This window comes from Artemia sp. Qi Xiang Cuo, chromosome 4, assembly GCF_049724085.1.
Source record: "Artemia sp. Qi Xiang Cuo chromosome 4, ASM4972408v1, whole genome shotgun sequence".
In the NCBI taxonomy this organism is placed as follows: Eukaryota; Metazoa; Arthropoda; class Branchiopoda; order Anostraca; family Artemiidae; genus Artemia; species Artemia sp. Qi Xiang Cuo.
Window position 1 is genome coordinate 57,991,999 of NC_142797.1, and position 19,277 is coordinate 58,011,275.

General features: G+C 33.8%; 1 protein-coding gene across 1 annotated transcript in view; it reads left to right on the forward strand.

The window, feature by feature from the left end:
• The window catches only part of LOC148953276 (tyrosine-protein phosphatase Lar-like), a 50,451-nt gene that overhangs the window by 10,830 nt on the left and 20,344 nt on the right, over positions 1-19,277 (forward strand). Inside the window, exon 3 of the mRNA XM_089087916.1 lies at positions 11-283. Within this exon, the coding sequence (XP_088944042.1) occupies positions 11-283 (273 nt within the window). The remainder of the gene's footprint in view (positions 1-10; positions 284-19,277) is intronic.

Genomic DNA, 19,277 nt, shown 5'->3' on the forward strand with positions numbered 1-19,277 from the left:
TTTTTGGCAGTTCGCCGGGTTCCCCCGAACTTTGTTCAACAAATCTTCCCTATCCACGAAGTAAAGGCCGGAAAAGACTTAAATATTACCTGCAAAGCCAGTGGATCTCCTCTTCCCTATGTTCGATGGCGTAGAGGTCCCGAAGAGTTAACACCTGAAGATCAAGCACCCCTTGGGGGCAATATTTTGTTCCTTAGTACTGTACATGAGTCAGCTAATTACAGGTGTCTTGCTACGAGCAAACTGGGTAAAGTAGAAGCAACGACCCTAGTCAAAGTTGAATGTAAGTATTTTTTTTTTTTTTTGAGTAGCGATGGGGGATTAAACAGAATTGAAAATAGAAAAAATCTGAGATTTTAGAAAAATTGGACTCGAATTTGTATAATTATTCGACTTTTTAGAAGGGTACCACTATCATTTTTTTTTTTTTATTTATTTATTTATTTATAGCAGAAAATGTTGTATTTCAACTTTCACTTTCTTATTCGAATTTACCCGTTAATTAACTTTTAACTTTATTTATAACTATCGTAACTTTAATCGTTAGCTGTGGCATCAACTGGGTGGGAGGGTAAGGGGGTATATTCCCCCTAATTTTTCTTCCGCCCCCTAGATTTGAAAAATACCTTTTTTAGAGTAATTTCATTAAAGAAGCATTTTTTTGGTGAATTTATATGAAAAAGCAATAATATTACCTCTCCTCCCATAGTTATTGAAAATACACCCCCCTACCCCTCCCCCCCCCTAAAAAAAGAACTCATGTCACTCTTGTATTTTCGTTTTCCTGATGCTAGAGGACAATTTAGGTCACATGTAAGATACTTGAATTGTTCAGAAGACAATCAGACCGAGTCTGTAAAACAAACAGGATTGGATTTTTTTGGATTGATCATGTTATGTTTTGGCTTATAGGGTTAAATATAAAGATTATTTTTAAGGGTGTCTTAATATGCACTCTGAGAAATTGCCATTTTTCGAAAGTTAAGGTTAATCCTTATTTTTAGAGAATATTCTTATGAATTTAAAAGGTTATAAGAGTCATTCCGTTGCTTTGAAAGCGAAACCTTAAAAATTTTCTAGTGGCTTCATCTATAACTTTCTAATACCAAAAAATGTTGTTATCACAAGTTGGTTTGTTTTCTTTTTATGGGTTTTTCTTTTCTTATGACCAAATTGTCGTTATCAGAATAGAACATACATGGGAGGATATATATATATATATATATATATATATATATATATATATATATATATATATATATATATATATATATATATATATATATATATATATATATATATATATATATATATATATATATATATATATATATATATATATATAAGAAATACATAAAAAGAGTTTATTTTTTAATAATCAAAGAAAATTTTGAAAAAGGGAAAGAGTCTTTCCCTGCATAATTCACATGTAATGAATTCTTTGGCTTTCACGGTCTTAGATTTCATCCAATTAATATGATTTGAAATTCAGGAGATGGCTAGAAACTTTTTTTTTTCTTTTCAAATTCAGGTCCAAACCGGATCCTCGGCTCCATACTCCCACGTGGGATTTTTGAAAAATGATATGATTTGTCCATCTGTGTAAGAGTATCAGGAAATGATTATTTTCTAGGGGGAAAATGATGACAAACGGGCTCGCACGCCCCTCCCTTTGAATCTTAAGATTATTTCGATTTTCTCTTTAGTTTCTATATTTTTCTATATGTAGCTGCTTTGGGCAGTTCTTGCGTTGCGTTTGCGTTTCTCTGTTCTCTGTGGCTGCCGCAATCTGCTATTGATTCAGGAAAAAGCTACATGGCTCAGATGTATTTCAATTGACCTCTGGTTTTGTCCTGACAACCTTTCACTTGAGATAATAAATAAAACGTGATTGAAGATACTTTGGACTGACGGTTCCATTCACTGAAACTCCCAATATGCTACTTGATTTAAGAAAAGTAGAAAGCATTGCTTTCCCTTTCAGTTATAGTTCCCTGTTGAGATTTCAGCTTTGATGTGCTGACTGTTAAGTTTTTGGAGAAGGATGTCTAACTTTCTCATGGGATTTGGAAAATGGCTTTAAATATGTTTCAAAAATAAAACACGGAAAGGTGCTAACCGACCTGGTAGAAGATTTCATGAATACAAGCCTAGCATTGCAGGGAGAATTTCCCTTCCCCCCTAAAGAGTTGTTTAAAATTGAAAATTTCCTGTGGATGTTTCGCCTTTGATGTGCCAACTTTTAAGGTTTATTGGCGATGACATGCACGGTTCTGAGTCTGGCGAAAATTTTCAATGTTCAAAAAGTAAAGAGAAACATTGTATCGTAGAAGAAAGACGACTGGTCTGATTTTAGGTTGATTACAAATTAGACTAGGCTTCCAACTGCTTTGGAGAGTTTTTGAAAGCACCCCTCCAACTGTGCAATAGCAAAAGTATTACGTTGAGATTTCAGCATTGGTTATGGGTACTTTCAGCTATTGTTTTTCTGTAACTATTAAAAACGTATTCAATCTGGCCTTTAATAACTGAGTGTGCAACTTACCCTGTATATACAATTCTGTTAACTTATCCTTTGAATATTATTATCTCATCAAGTTCAAATCGAAAAAATATCCTGCGCGAGTATTTTTACCCTTGGGATTCCCCCCCCCCCTCATTTTTTCTTCACAGACATCTGCTAGATTATATCTACTAGTCCAGAAAAACCCTCTGATTTATTAGGTCTCTAGCGGATTTTTTCCAAAGCAGACTTACCGAGAGCAAAGAATCTATGTGTTTTTCCATCTTTGGCTACATCGAAATATTTTTTTTTATGCTTATTTTCCTAAAAGGTAGTGGAAAATTATATGCTATAATTTATTTACTCTCGTATATATGTAGAATATGAATGTTCTGATTGATATGGTAGTTATTCCAGTCAAAGTTCCAAGTTAAGATTTCAGCTTTGATGTCCCGAAAGTTTTGGTCGGATGTATCTCTAGGCTCCCGTGGGATCTTTAATAGTTTGTGTATTAATCAGAGTCGATTTTGTGTAATCTCCAAATTTGAGGGGTCAACAAGAACTCCTGTGAAGCCCTGAGAAATAGACCAACTTAGTGAAGTTTAGATATATTCGGAAATTAAGAGATTTCTAGTTGTATTTCATTTGATGGTGGTCTCTTAAGATTTTGATACTTCACGTTGAATTACGTTTTCAGTGTGAAAAATGGAGTTTTTGTATTCCAAATTGATAAAGTCCACATTTACGTTTAGTCTTCCTTTTAGTCGTTCATCACGTTTAGTCTTCCCCATCAAAAGTTGCTGGAGAAAAGCGCTGGAGAAAATTGCCTTATTTTCGAAAAAAGAGGGAAACACCCTCTAAAAGTCGTAGAACCTTAATGAAAATCACATTATCAGATTCAGCGTATCAGAGAACCTTACTGTAGAGGTTTCAAGCTCCTATCTGCAAAAATGTGGAGTTTTGTATTTTTTGCCAGAAGAAAGATCATGGATGCGTTTTTTTTTTGTTTTTTTTTTCAGGGGTGATCGTATCGACCCAGTGGTCCTAGAATATCGTGGGAGGGCTCATTCAAATGGAAATTAAAATTTATAGTGCCTATTTTAATTGACCAAAACAAGGAGAGCAACTATGGCCCCTCTCACGCTCATTTTTTCCCAAAGTCACCCGATCAAAATTTTGAGATAGAAATTTTGTTCAGCATGGTCGGAAAATATAATAACTATGTCTTTGAGGATGACTTGATCCCCCCAGTCCCTGGGGGAGGACTGCAAGTTATGAACTTTGCCCAATGTTTACATATAGTATTGGTTATTGGGAAGTATACAGACGTTTTCAAGGGAAATTATTTCTGGTAGGGGGGGGGGTTACGTGGGAGGATCTTCCCATCGAGGAAGTTTTCTTGGAGGAAGGGACATTGCTATGAAGGGGGCGCCGAGTTTCCCAGCATTATTTAAAAAAACGAACAGAAATTAAATAAAAAAAACAAGTTTTCAACTGAAAAACTTTCCCACTAAAAATTTTCAACATCAAAACTTAAAACGAACAGAAACTGTTACGTATATCATTGGGTTCGCCCCCTAGTCAACACCTCGCTATTTACGCTAAAGTTTTTTATAGTACTTTCATAAGAGCTATTTATTCTAATTAATGGCCTTTGTAATTAAGGGGGTCTTCTTAAAGAATTAACGAGGGGGGTGAACCCCCCTAATATACGTAATAAAAATATACTAATATAGAAGTTCGTTACGTAGCTTAATTCGTAAGTTACGTATAATTATTAATAATTAAAACGTTTGTAAATAAAATTAAACAACTTTCGAGAAAGCCATTTAGCCAAAAAAAAGTAAAATTAATTTGCACATTTCGTTTTAATTATTCATGTACGGTGAGCCAAAGTCAAAACCTGTATTAATTTAAATACGTTCAGAAATTAAATAAACAAAACAAGTTTTTTTAACTGAAAGTAAGGAGTGACAGTAAAACTTAAAAGGAAAAGGCATTATTCCGTATATGAAAGGGGCTGTCACCTCCTCACCGCCTCGCTCTTTAAGCTCAAGTTTGACTTTATAACTACTCTTATTTTTTTTATAAAATAAAAAACTTTAGCGTAAATAGCGAGGCGTTGAGGAGGGGACATCCCCTTTCATATACGGAATAATTTCTGTTCATTTTAAGTTTTAACGTCGTTTCTTACTTTCAGTAAAAAAAAAACTAGTTTTTTTTTAAACTTAAAACGAACAGAAATTATTCCGTATATGAAAGGGGCTGTCGCCTCCTCAACGTGTTGCTCTTTATGCTAATGTTTGAATCTTTCTCACAGCTCTATTTTTTAGAACAATAAAAACTTTAGCGTAAAGAACGATGCGTTGAGGAGGGGATAGCCCCTTTCATATACGGAATAATTTCTGTACGTGATAAGTTTTAATGTCGCTCCTTACTTTCAGTAAAAAAAATTGTTTTGTTATTTAACTTCATAAGAGAATGTGTTTTAGTACGTTTTTCATATCCGAGCACAAAATACGAGCAAGAAAAAAAAGCTTGGGTATTTTTCAACCAGATGATTGGTGGATTGAGACAAAAACCAGTAAATTCTTTCTTTCGTTTATTTAAAAGAAAAGAAGTACTTCTATGCGCTTCAAATATTAATAATAGTTATAATTTAGTAACAATATTAAAATAAGAATGTATTTTAACTTCTGAAATTCGTGTTTTATTTCGAAATTTCATAGAGCCATGTATCTTAAGATAATATAATCCAGAGAAACATGGTCAGACACGGGCTCTCCGTATGTAAAGCATATTCATATTGAGAGTTTAGTAATAGCGAGATTCAGCTAACACTAGCTTGGAGAATCAGCTAATTTTAATCGCATTCATAATGATCCATATCTAATACCAAATACCCATCCATATCTAGTACCCAGAACTGAATCTACAAAATCCCAAGTTGTATTTACTAGAATTTTGTTGTGGCTCTTTGTATGGCAACTGAGAATGTAAACCTAAACAAATTTGTCGGAACAATTTTCTGTCTAACATATCTTTGAGGAGGTCCCCCCCCCCTTCAAAGTACTCAGGGCAAGGGCTACAAGTTATACTAGTTGCTTACTATTAACTTATATGGGTTTTATCGAAATGTTGTTCTTATAGACATTGGAGGGGGTACTTTCAATTTGGAAATCCGAAGTTCTAGTGCCCTTTTTAAGAGTCAAAAGTGAGGCAGGGCAATCACGCCAATTCTAGACGGACCGCGTTTTCAGGGAGTTGTTCTAATTTTAAGTTTGCTCAGGGCAAATTAATTTGCTTTAAAGCTTCCTTTACGTGAACAGGAATTTACTCTCTTAAAGGTTTAGGGTAGTCAAGGGGGTCCTATTATCTGAACGATATAAACTAGGTTTAACAATCTTCTAAATTTTTGTGGAACTGTATTACTGTTTGGTTTTACTTTCAACTTGTTAGACTTTCAACAATACTTCAATTTTGCCAACTTCGGAAATTAGAATTCATTCCTAAAGTTGGTATTCTAGTCTTGCTTCCTTCCTATTAATTAGTGTAATTAAGGCCTTACGAACCTCACCCATGTATATTATATGCTTTTTTTAGTGGCAGGGGGGAGGAGGGGTTTTAAGAGTAAAAACTCGGAAAGTAGTATGAAAATAATTTGGCATGCAGCTTAGCATCTTTTGATACTATAAAGTAGTTTTCAATTTTTAATACTGAAATATCAAATCTTTTTTAAACCTCATTTATTATTCTTTTAGTTCTTTAACTTTGCCATTTCATTGAATTGCTTTTAAATCTTCCATCGTTTTTTGGTGCTTCGCTGATTTTGATTGGTTCTTCTATTATTATCTTTTTTTTGCCATCCTTCAACTCAATTAATTTTGCTTTAATGACAGAATTTGTTGTGCCAGGATGATGGTGCCGATGATGCACCGCTAGTAAACCATTCACCTAGGTTTATTCCCTTGAACTGTGTCTTGAATTTTCTGATTATAATACTATATTTGGAAAGAATATTTAGAAACAGCATTAACTTTCGGAAAACTCTATATTTGGAAAGAACATCAAATCATTTATTTTTGAAGTAAACCCCGCTCCAAAAATACAGGCTAGGCCTAATAATTTTCTCTATTCCGACATAGAGCTGCGTATAGAGTGCTATCCAGCACTGCGTAGACTAGCAAATTTATCGAGCTTATTGGAGATTAGAAAGTCTTATTGTCATAAAATACAACTATCCTACATAGTTAATGAGCTAAAAAATATTTGAGCCGATTGACCTACACAGCTTATTGAGGACTATAAAGTTGTATCGTTATAAAATGTAACTAGATTGCATATTTATTGAGCCTGTTGAACTGCAAAGTTATTCAGCTAATTGGGGATTAGAAAATTTTATAGTTATAAAATATAACTATTTTGCATAATCATTGAGCTACAAAGATATTGAGCTTATTAAAGAATATAAATTTTTATAATTATAAAATAGAACTAGCCTACATAGTTATTAAGCTTATTGAGCTACAAAGATATTGAGCTTATTGGAGAATATAAAGTTTTATAGTTAAAAATTGTAATTAGCCTGCATAGTTATTGAGCTTTTTGACCTACAAAGTTGTTAAACTTATTGGAGATTAGGAAGTTTTGTAGTACAAATTTAACTAGCTTGTATAATTATTTAGCTTATTGAGCTACAAATTTATTGAGCTTATTGGGGATTAGGAAGTTTTTTTTTATTATAAAATTAACTAGCCTGCATAGTCATTGAGCTTATTTATTTTTTTATTTTTTATTTTTTATTTTTTTTATTACTTATTTATTTTTTGAATATATATAATCCCTTGAAATTAAATTAATAGTTACTTTTAAGGACTAAAATCGTGTATCTTTAGACTCTTGCTACAAAATAGCAGTTTAACAAAAAGAATTAAATATTCCTTTTTGAATTCCTAAAATTAATTTAAAGCAATATGTTAAACAAAAAAGAGAAGCAATACTTCCCGTTTTATTCATATAATGTTCAGTATTAATTATTGTTGAGAATTGCTGTATTGCTGAAAAAATTTTCTCTTAATATTACTTATTCTTGAAAAAAAAATCAAATAAAATGGAATTTTATAATTTTAAATACCCTACATTGCCTAGGAAGACTTCATAAAAGCAATGGAAGTGTGATGTTTTCTGTTAACAAAGAACTCTGTCGTTGTTCAAATATATTTTTTGATAATGCATCTTTTAATCTTCTTCCGTAGCCAGGATACAGACATATACTTGTATGTTTTAAATGATAACTATAACCGTTTTCGATCATATAATACGGCAGCCGTTTCTTAAAAAAAAAAAATATAATAACAGTAAAAGAAGAAGAACCCTGCATATAGAAAATTAAGGGAAAAAAACATTTTTTCTTTAAATTTTAGACATAATTAGATTGTACTTGAAAATAGAAAAAGTACGTCCCTATGAAGCCTCTTGGAAACTCAGCTCAGTAGAGGAGTCTTCGGGGGCAATATTAGGGGGGGGGCTCCTTTTTGCATGTATGAATCTAGGACAGGCCAAACAAAATAAAAAATTGCTCTGTAAAACCGTCAAATTGTATAAGAATTGTAAAAACACTGGTGTAAACTGAAACTTTTTTAAAGTTTTTTTTTCATTTTTAAACATAATTGAATTGTGCTTGAAAACGAATGGAAACAAATAAACACATCTGTGATCTTTCTTCTGGCAAAAATTCAAATTTCTCAGTTTTGTAGATAGGAGCTTGAAACCTGTACAGTATGGTTCTGTGATATGGTGGAACTGTGATTTTAACTAAGATCACTTGACTTTTAGGATTGTTCGCCCCCCTTCCTTTTCGAAAATAAGGCAAATTTTCTCAGACTCGTAGCTTTCGATGAGTAATATTAAACTTAATGAATTTTATATATTTGAAATCAGCATACAAATTCAATCTTTTGATATATTAATTGTCATCAAAATTCCTTTTTCAGTATTTTAGTTATTATGGAGCCGATTCGCTTCTTACAGTTTGTTACCACGAACTTTTTGATGTTATAACTAATTCTGTTTAATACAAAATATAGCTGATGTGTTGCCATATGCAGCTTTTAGAAGTTTAAAACACACACGTAGAAAAAGAGAATCTCTAGGATAATTGTTCATTAAAATTAGTAAATATTTTGAAAATTTCCTAATTTCTCCTGTTAAGGGAAGAGGTCTACTAGATTGATCAGAAGGGAGACGGTAGTTCTTCATAGAAATGATTTTTCTTCAGTCTTATTTTCAAAACCCTTCTGGTTAAATTACATTGTCCCAGTTTCCGGGAATATAGGCTATATTTTCAGCATAGATGGCCGCATACTTCAGAAGTGACGATTAATAAAAGTTCAAATAGGGATAAAATCCTTTTAATAGACAGTGTTTTTTATAACAGTGATAGAAATTCACAAAAATACTAGATATTTCGGTCACATATACAGTGACCGTCATCAGTAGTAAAACTAAAATAAAACAATTTAAAACAAAAGTTTATATACTAAATCAAATAACACTACATATTATTTGAATCTCTAATTCGTTTCAAAGAAAAGGCGGAAGCTATTTTCTTTGACCTTCTTGGATTCGGTTCATTAGCGTTCAATGCTATAACATTTGGACAAAGGTCAACTACATTGGGTGAATTGAACTTTACTCTGTCAGAATTTAATAAATTATCATAGATAGAGTTCAGCCCATATTCACCTGTATCCCGATTCAAAGCAATATTCTTGAATAAGATTTTCTTTATTTCAAGAGTTTCACGAAAATTTTGCTTTAAACCCCGATCCCTAGAAATCAAAGAGACATTCTCGAACAAAATAAAATGGTCTGGAAAATTAAAAATATGTTCTGAAAGGGCTGAAGTGAAATCTTCAGACTTAGAATCTTGCTTTAAAGCCGAAGAAATAGAATCTTTGTGTTGTAATAATCTCATTATACTCTGGTACTAACCAGAGTTTGGAAATCAATGTTTAGATCAGTGTTTTCTAATTAGCATATACCAACCTACTAGTGCTTCTTAGAGGGGACTGAGTTTGTTACATCTATGGCGTAACTCTCTTCATCATTATCATCACCAATGATCTTTAACGTGTTTTTGTGGAATGAGATTTGGAATGTATATTAACTAATTTTATCTTTTACCTCATCCGTTTCCCGAAAAAGTGTAGCGCTACGTTTTTTCTGTACCTTCCTTAGAAACGATCTAAAATTACTAACAGCATAAGCCGTATCTTTGGGATTGGGATAGATGGCTTCGGGATTAGGGTGGCAAATTAAATTGAAGAGGTAATGGATCGATCTAATTAGAAATTAGTTAGAAATTGATTGTCAAGATTAGACCAAAAAAGAAGATATTAATAGTGGAAAGGAGATAAAAATAATAACAAAATTAGACAAAGAACTCTTTCCTTTATTAAAACACTTTAATTAGAGTTTACCCTGGGGCTATGTGATGTCAATCATTAAGGAAAAACAACCAGAAACCAACGCTATTCACTAAACAGCCAAGGGCGGACCAGGTTGCGATTAATGTCCGCGATTTAAAGTACAAGTATCATATTTTTTTTCTTTACGGGCTATCTACTTCCATACTTCATACAATCTCCATATTATGTAACTTCCAACCAAACATTACCCTTCAGCTCTAAAAAAAATAATTGTGTGACGACATACAACGATTACTTAAGGCCTTAATCCAAGCCACCACTTGTCAATGAACAGATTTCGTTAAAAGGTACTACGCATATTCCACCACGGGAATACCCCCGGAAAACTTCCCCTGGTGGAAAATCCAATCCCTGCGAAAAGTTTTCCCCATATGGAAGACAGAACGGCCAAAAAGAAAGTACGACAAGTAAAAATAATAAAGGAAAGGAGGACTTTTGGTATAACTACCTATAATACTACTGCTGCTAACAACCCACTGCAGCACCAAGCCGCCTGAGGCCAACACAGCTACGCATGCTACGTGTGTTTAGAAAACCTGAACAGAATATATGGTGTAGAATATCCTGTAGCATTTATTTTTACAATTTGTTTGTTTTAATTCTCTTCTCGTATTTTTTTTTTTGGGGGGGTTGAGTTATCATAACATGGTAAGATAAAGGTTAAAGAAAATATTTTGAAAACGTCAAATGAATGGCAAACTTCCCGTGGACTTGGTCTGTTACCGACCAGAGACGTCACTAGTTGAAACGTTTAGGGAGAGGCAATGGATCTCACAGACTAGTCGGTGATTATTACCGACCAATTGGGTGATATTGTTATTAAAATTATTTCCTAAAAAAGCAACAAATAAACACGTATCCTTGATCCTTCTTCTCGGAAAAAAGAGCAAAATACCACATTTTTCTAAATAGGAGCTTAGAACCTCATCAGTTGGGTTCTCCAATATGCTGGTTCTAATGGTGTTATTCTCATCGTGATAACTTGCCTTTTTTGGATATGTATTCCCAAGGCCATATCTAGGATACATGTTTGTGGAGGTTTTTTTCGGGGGATTTGGGGGGTACAGAAAAACTTTAAAGAAACATCGAACTTTTGTTTTTATGCATTTGTTTTTATACATTTTTATCAGTCGGACAAAGAATTCGGGGGAGGGGGTTTGAACCCCCCCCCCCTCTGGATCCGGCCTGGTGTTTTCCCCATTTTCCGAAAATAAGGGCAAATTTCCGCAAGCTTGTTGGGGTTGATATGTAATAATAAACATAACGTACTTTATGTATTCATAATATACAAAAAAAACTGATTACTTTTTATGCATTAATTGTTATCAAAATTCTTTTTTTAGATTTTTGTTACTGTTGGCCCAATCGGATCTTACTTACAGTTCTCGAACTGTTTGATTTTACACTATATATTCTATATGTATCTTGGAATATAGGTACAATTTCCGTAATTCCATCTTATTCATTCTTTTTATTTGTCTTAATTTCTCTTGGCTGCTCTATTTTAAATTTCTTGAGAATTTGTCGTGTGGGAAAATTTTCTGAGGGGAATACAACGGACCTCAATTAAAATGACGACGGATTTTATCTGTAGTTCTCGTAAGTCTACTCAGATTTATCTTACGGCTGGGGGATCCGAGTTGAAACTTTTAGGAAAGTAATTTTTGGGGGAGGTGAGATATAAGGAAATTTCGAATTTTGTGTTGGGAGAAGGGGGCAAACTATTTTTTGTTTGCTGTCCTCACGATAAAGCATATGCTTTATATAGTTTTAATCTTCTTCTTTTGTACGCTAGTAGTCCTACAGGATTTTTGAGTAGTTTTGTGTTAAACAGTCAAGCTTTTATTACAGAAAGATAAAGGTCGCTTTATGCCCTAAAATGAAAAGAAGAGAAAATCCCATACACTTTTAACGGGTCCGATTCTATTAACTTTGAATTTTGTCCCGTTGGAAAGAATCATAAAGCTTATTCTTGTCATAATCCTATGTTTAACTGTTAACCTTTTCGTCAAATTTTGAAATTTTATTCTTGTCCATCTGTCGCATGTCCTAACACTGCACGCTAACGGGCCATATAATTATTCATTTCAGAAAATACAAGATTACAGTAAATAAGCTTATATAAGTGCTGAAACGAATATCCTGCTTTTATCGTGAGACAAGAAGAATCAAAACTGGCATTTGTCCACTAGAAATTTATCGTAATGGCAAGTCATTAAATTAATTTCTATTACTAAAAAAGGACTATAACGACTTAAAGTGTTGACTTAGTAAACATCTACGACATAATCCTATTCAAATTTGAAATGAATTTGGATGTGGCTAGCCACGAAGGGTAGAAAACCTCGTTCCAAGGTTGGTCAGAAATATCCCCATAGCCGAATCTGGGGTTTTCAATTCAATATTTAGGTTTTTAAGAAAAGAAAGATCAGATCAGAATGAGTCTTAAACCAGCAAACTCCAGCTATACTCCTGGTGTTATGTTGCCCGGTGCTATGAAGTATTGCAGCAATTGTGACCCGTGGGCCACAATTTTGGAGCAATATGTTAGACTGTCTAATAGAGAGATACTTGTGTAGTCCGTTTCCAGGTAATCAATTATTTTCTAATTATAAAACTCCAGGAATTAATGTTTTATATGTATGAAGTAACGATAAAGCGGATATGGAGATAACAGCTTTTTAAGGTATATATATATATATCAAAAGTCTAGTTTTTTGACAAACCCACCTCTCGACTCTGAACGGTTTCCTTTGGTTTTAGCCCGCGTTCATAACAGTCGGTCAACGGATTTAAAAACATACCCCACTCCAAAATTCAAACTAAACCTGGAAGCTTAAATGGTACTTGCTTTAGCAGCAAATGCTCTATAAACCTTTGGACCCCCCCCCTGAAGATGATCCACCTCCCCGTACTACTAATCCGTTCAACGGTTAACTGTGATCGTATCATCTATTTCGTTTTGGGCGAATGGGAAAAATATAGCCCTTACCTCAGATAGGTTGAATGTAGCACGGACGACCGAAGCCAAAGTTTAGTTTTTTGCTGGTTTGGTTGATCTCCGCCAGTTTAGCCTGTAATTAGGCTGACAACAAGGAATTTCAGAGCATCCAACCCCTCCCTACCACAGAGGTTAGGTCATAGAAAAAAATACCCCCCAACGACCTTAACTATTACCTTTGTTAAATTGATAAATAAATAAAAAAAACTCCGTAAACATTCCTAGAAGCATCCTAGACTAATTAAAATAATAATAAAAATAAATAATAATAATAAAAGACAATCACCCTCGATGGATTTCGGCCTGTATTTAAATTCTCCGTTATCTATATGTGCCTTGCTGATGACAAAAGTTTAGAGACCTCTTCCGCTCTTTTTCCTTCCTTGGCAGTGGTTGAATCACTCTTAGACTCCAAAGAAGTGTAACAAGGACGTAAACTGTTACTTCAGATTAATTTTGGTTGAGATCAGACAACCCCTTTCCATAATGACTCTACTTCACCTTCATAGATCAAATTTGTCCCGTAGCTTTGAAAGGCATAACTAGGACACTTGTTGTTACGTCTCATCAATCTTGATAATCCAATGCAATGGCAATCTAATAATCGTTTCTAGTAGATTTTTTTATAACGAAAATTTAGGTGACTTTTTTCTCCTAAAAATTTGATTTTTTACTGTACAACCGAAGGGCCTGGGATGTTACTGTTACTTTTTGATAGATGGTGTAATGAACATTACCTTCACACCTCCCCTCCCTCCCTCACAGAGGTTGGATAAGTTTCAACCCATTAAAAGGCTCTACTTGGAAATCAGGGATCAACTTCTGCTTTCTGTCAAGTTTTTTTGTTCTTAGTTTTGATTACAGGTTCAGTCCCCTCCTGCTCAATTTTCCTCAGAATTCGGAACAGCCCTGAATCACAGAAGTTCACCTGAGATACACTAGTTTTTCCTTTCCCGCAATTTTTAGTTTATATCCAACATGTCTTTCTGTTTTTGGTATTGTTTTGGGTGGTAGGGAGGGGGAAGCAGGGGGGGGGGCCGCTGCCCCCCAGACCTTCAAAATTAAAATATATATTTCTGTAAAAGTATATTGTTTGAAAAAAAGTTGATAAAAGGCCCTCCAACACACTATTCACTGCCCCTCCCCCCTAGACCGGATGCTGCCTACGCCCATGGTCTTGATGGCTGAAGTTGTTGGAATATCTCCTCCCGTGGCGTCTGGATTCTTTTTTTGAGGCACTCAAATAGCATGATTAGAATGCCAGTTCTTTTCTCCTTGAAACTTTGCTGAGATATAACAGTTCTTTCTGGTAGATATCTTGATTTTTCAAACTGAATTTCCTTATTTCACCAGTATCTGGGATACTGGGGGCTGCTAGAGCAGCTTACAGTCTTCGAAATTCATAACTAGGATATTAGTTCATACATCACATAGAGTTCGGTTCAGATCCAACCAAAAGAAAAGATAAAGTCCTTGCGCGTATTTCTTGTTAGATTTTCAATTTAACCTCAATTCATTTAAAGTGCCTGGCTTTAGATAGCTCTCTTTATTGGAGGTGTCAAAATAAAATTCAAACTTAGGAAACCTCAGGGGAAAATCAATTTATGTTTTTAATTACCTGATAGGACTTTCTACTCACTCTTAATTTCCTTTGTTTCCACCTTAATCTCTAGCACTTTCTCCCCAATATAAATCACACTTGAATACGTTTTCAATAATCCTCTTCCCCCTGCTCATTGTCATAGTTTTCCTTGTCAGTTTTCTCTTAGCTTATAAAATATGATATTTAGAAGGAAGATTTTGCATTGATTTCAACTTTGAACCATTCTTCTTTTTCTAGGCCTTTCAAATTAGTCTTTATAATTGAATTTATATGACCTGCGATAGGAACATGTTTCCCAAGTACAAACAAGGAGTGCCACCCAGAAACAAGTCCAAGGTCAACATGCATAAATTAGGAAGTGTCATTAAGTGCCTCCTAGTGAAAATCAAATTAGGCCGGAAGCAAGATTATATCAACACTGTTGAGTCAAAGGGGGATAATAAAACGAACACCTTGATAACCAAGAGTAAAACGTGTTGTAGTCCCAGCTGCCCAGATTCACATACCTTTTTACATATTTTCCAACAAATTTTCGGGACTTACTGAGCTCGTTGTGGGGGTGTACTGAACTAATAAAAAGATAATATCTGAATGATAGTACTACTACAACTGCCACTACTACTACTGCTGCGGCTACTACTACTAAAATATCGGTATTAATGTGAAAATTTCAGAGAATGTTGAGAGGATGTTGAACTAAATCAAAACACACTAGGTGCAAGTACATTGTCAAAAGGGTCTATCAGTAATAACTGACACGCCCTATTTATGGGTATGTTGAACTAAATCAAAATACAATATGTGCATTCAGGTCACCAAAAGGGTGTATGAGTAATGTCTCAGGAACGGCTTAGCGTGTTAAGTTGAAAGTTTCAGGGTGTTTTGAAGGGATGTTGAACTAATCAAAAGGTACTCGGTGCATGCTGCTACTCCTGTTACTTCTGCTACTATTACTGCTACTACGACTACTACTTAGGATAAGGGTATTAAGATGAAAGTTTCAGGGAATGTTTTTTGGGGGTGTTGAACTAAATCAAAACACTATGTTCATGCAGGTTGCCAAAAGGGCGTATCGACAATATCCCAGAAATGTTCTAGAATAGTAAGTTGAAACTTTCAGGGCATGTTAAGGTGGATATGGAACTAACCGAAAGGCCCTGTGTGCATACTACTATTACTACAGCTGGTACTGCTACTATGGCTGCAACTGCTACTACTAATAGTAGTACTACAACAGCTATTGCTACGATTACTAGTAGTACTACTATTAAAGCAAAGGTATTAAGGTGAAAATCTCAGGGAATGTTGAGGGGGATGATGAACTCATCTGAAATACACTGTTGATGCCGGTTATCAGCAGGACGTCACAGCTGTGTCCTAACAAAAAGGTACTTTATCTATAGCACAATGTCTTAGGAACAGAATAGGGTATTAAGTTTATAACAGAAGCATTGGAATCATCAATAATATTAGCCCAGAAAGCTACAACTGAATTATTAAGTTTATACTGAATCAATGGGGTTTAAGTACATCTAGGTTGTCGAAATAGCATAGGCACAATGTCCTAGGAACAGAATAGGGTCTTAAGTTTATAACCGAATCATTGGAATCATAAATAATATTATCACATAAATATACAACTGAAGAATATCAGCAGTAATTTATATATTTCTTATACGTTCTTTAATTAACCGTTGCTTCAGGTAATCATCAGGAATTAACCGATGTGTCCTAACAAAAAGGTACTATATCTATGTTACTACTACTACTTTTACTGCTATTAAAAATACTGCTGCTACTATTACTGCTATTATTGAGCTAAATCAGAATAGTCTAAGTACATCCAGGTTGTCAAAATGGCATAGGTGGGATATCTTAGTACTGAAATAGGGTGTGACGTAGAAACTTTCTGGGAAAGTCCATGTTGCTTTCACACTAAATCAAAAGGCACTATGTGCATGCTGGTTATCAATAGAACGTCTCAGCAATATCTAAAGGACGGCTGAGAGTATTCAGTTGTAGCTTTCTGGGCTAATATTATTGATGATTCCAATGCTACTGTTATACTGAATCAATGGGGTTTAAGTGCATCTAGGTTGTCGAAATAGCATAGGCACAATGTCTTAGGAACAGAATAGGGTATTAAGTTTATTTTTCAGGGATAGTCAAAATGATCTAAAATTAAATCAGAAGATACAATGTCTACCAGATTGTTAAAAGGGCGTATATGCAATATCCTAGTAACAGCTAGGATGTTGCATTCGAACTTTCAGAGTATGTTATTAGAAATGCTGAACTGAATCAAAATGCGCTATAGACGTGCAAGTTTGTCATAAGGATGTATTTTGTCATAAGGAACGGATAAAGGTTGCCATATCTTGGTTGAAGCTTTCAGGGCACGTTAAGGGGGGTGTTTAATTAAACATGGATCTTAAAAGGACGTATCTGCAAAATATCTGGAAAGGCTAAGGCTATTAATGTGAAGCTTTCAGGGGATTTTGGGATGTATGTTGAACAAAATGAAAACGCACTATGCGTTTGTGACCCCCTTGGAACTGCAATTGCGTCTGTATGCAACTGCTACTATTGCCACTACTACTACTATTGCTGCTACTACTATTGTTAAAATATATTTTTCTTAACCAGTGAAAAGAACCATGTCAATTAAAAACGAACGGAAATTATTTTTAAGAAACTATTTCCACGAAAAAAGTTTTCCAAAGAAAATTGAAGAACTGCATTAAACCAAAGTTGAATAGAAATGAAGTCAAATAATTTTTCAAACGTAAGTCTACCTTGAATTCAATACAAAAAATAAATGAAATCTGAAATGAATAGAGATTAAAGTAAATTGCAATAATAATTATTTTCAATAAAGTGCAAATTATGTTCTGGTCTTTAGAAGGGACGGGGGTGTCAACCTCCTTCTTTTAGTTCCTGCTCGTTTTGAGTTTGAGTTGTGTATTTATTGCAATTTCTGTTCGTTTTGTTGTTATTTATTTATTGTAGCAGAGGTTTCATTTATTTATTATAGATAGTTTTGCGCTTGACAAATTATTTGACTTTATTTCTGCTTATCTTTGATTTAATTTAACTCTTTACTTTTTTCATGATAATTTCTTTGTTAGAAAAACTTTTTTTTAATTAATATTGAATTAAGAATTTTTTTTTCTTTATTACAATATAGAGCTCTTCTTCCTTAAGACCACTTTTAGTAATTTTCTGCTATTTGTTTTCTGTTTGCTTCCTAGTCTTTTCTCTTCAACTCGTTTCGTTTTGTCTTTTTAGCTACCTACTTGTTTAATCTCTTCCTCGTGTATGGACTTAGTACCAGGGGACAGAACTTCGCTCGGTGAAAAGAAAGACAGTTATCTTTAATCTCTTTCGCAAAAACAAATTTAATTTAATTTTATTTTCGTAGAATCGCAGTAGGAAGTAAAACCATTAGGGTGTTAAATGTCGGGTTATTTATAATGTCATTAATGTGAAAAATGTCTTCAAATTAATAAAGGCCCTAAACGAATTTTCAAAATTCCCGTTTTATTTAGATTGTTCTTTCCAACTAGAAAACGAACAACTGTTTTATTACTAGTAATGTCATTAAACCAACAATAATCACCGAGTGAAGCTCGGTCCCACGGTATACAATTATTTTTGTAATTTTTACTGCCGCAATGCATAGTATTTAACGCGGATCAATTAAGAATCTGAGACTCGTTTCACAGCTATCAAGCGGGAATTTATTACTCTAAAAGCTTGGAATCAACTAATCTATCAATAAACAAATTGGGATTAAATTTATGAAAAATATTAAAGAACTGGGAATGGGAAAGAATTTTCTCTAGATAGTTTATATATATACTAGATAGTTACATATACTATATATATACTTAGATAGTTTATATATATTACTAGATAGTATATATATATATATATATATATATATATATATATATATATATATATATATATATATATATGTATATAACCTCCTCTCCTCTCAGTGACGACAAATTTTGAATTCAAAATACATCTAATTTTAACTTTAGACGTCACCTACTCTTTTTTTTTATTAAATATGAGTGTGTATATGTATATATATACAATTATTGCTCGTTTAATAAAATAGATGTTGACTATCTTGTTTGCAAAAATGTAACATCTCCTGGGTATTTAAGCTCCTCCATCCATCTATATCGAATCTAAACTTTCCATCTTGAGCCAGGCATTTGGTTTTCTTTAAGTATTTTAGAGAGTCTTTTCTTGGGAGGCAAAAATGTCAGTTAATTCTTTGTTATTTTTCTTTCTCTGATTTAAACTAGACTTAAATTGTCGTGTATTGTACTGACAATACGTAAATCCATATAAGGGTGCTACTGCTTTGACCCCTCCCTTTCTTGGCACGTTTCTTATGTTTATGGCAAACAAGTTAACCATAAGGCTTTTATGCATCAAAAAAAAGTTTTTAAGTAAACTGGAGTGATTAAAACGCAAAATAAGCAGATGTTACTCTCAAAAATTGTATAATGTTATGAGTTTAGGATTAGAATCTTTGAAGGAACATATATAATCCAAAGATTTTATAAAATGACAAAGTTTAAGAGGGTGAGGCAAGCAGCAGAATCCTCTTACCCTTGTACTTATGTGCAAGACGACAATTGTTCGGATCCATCCATCAAG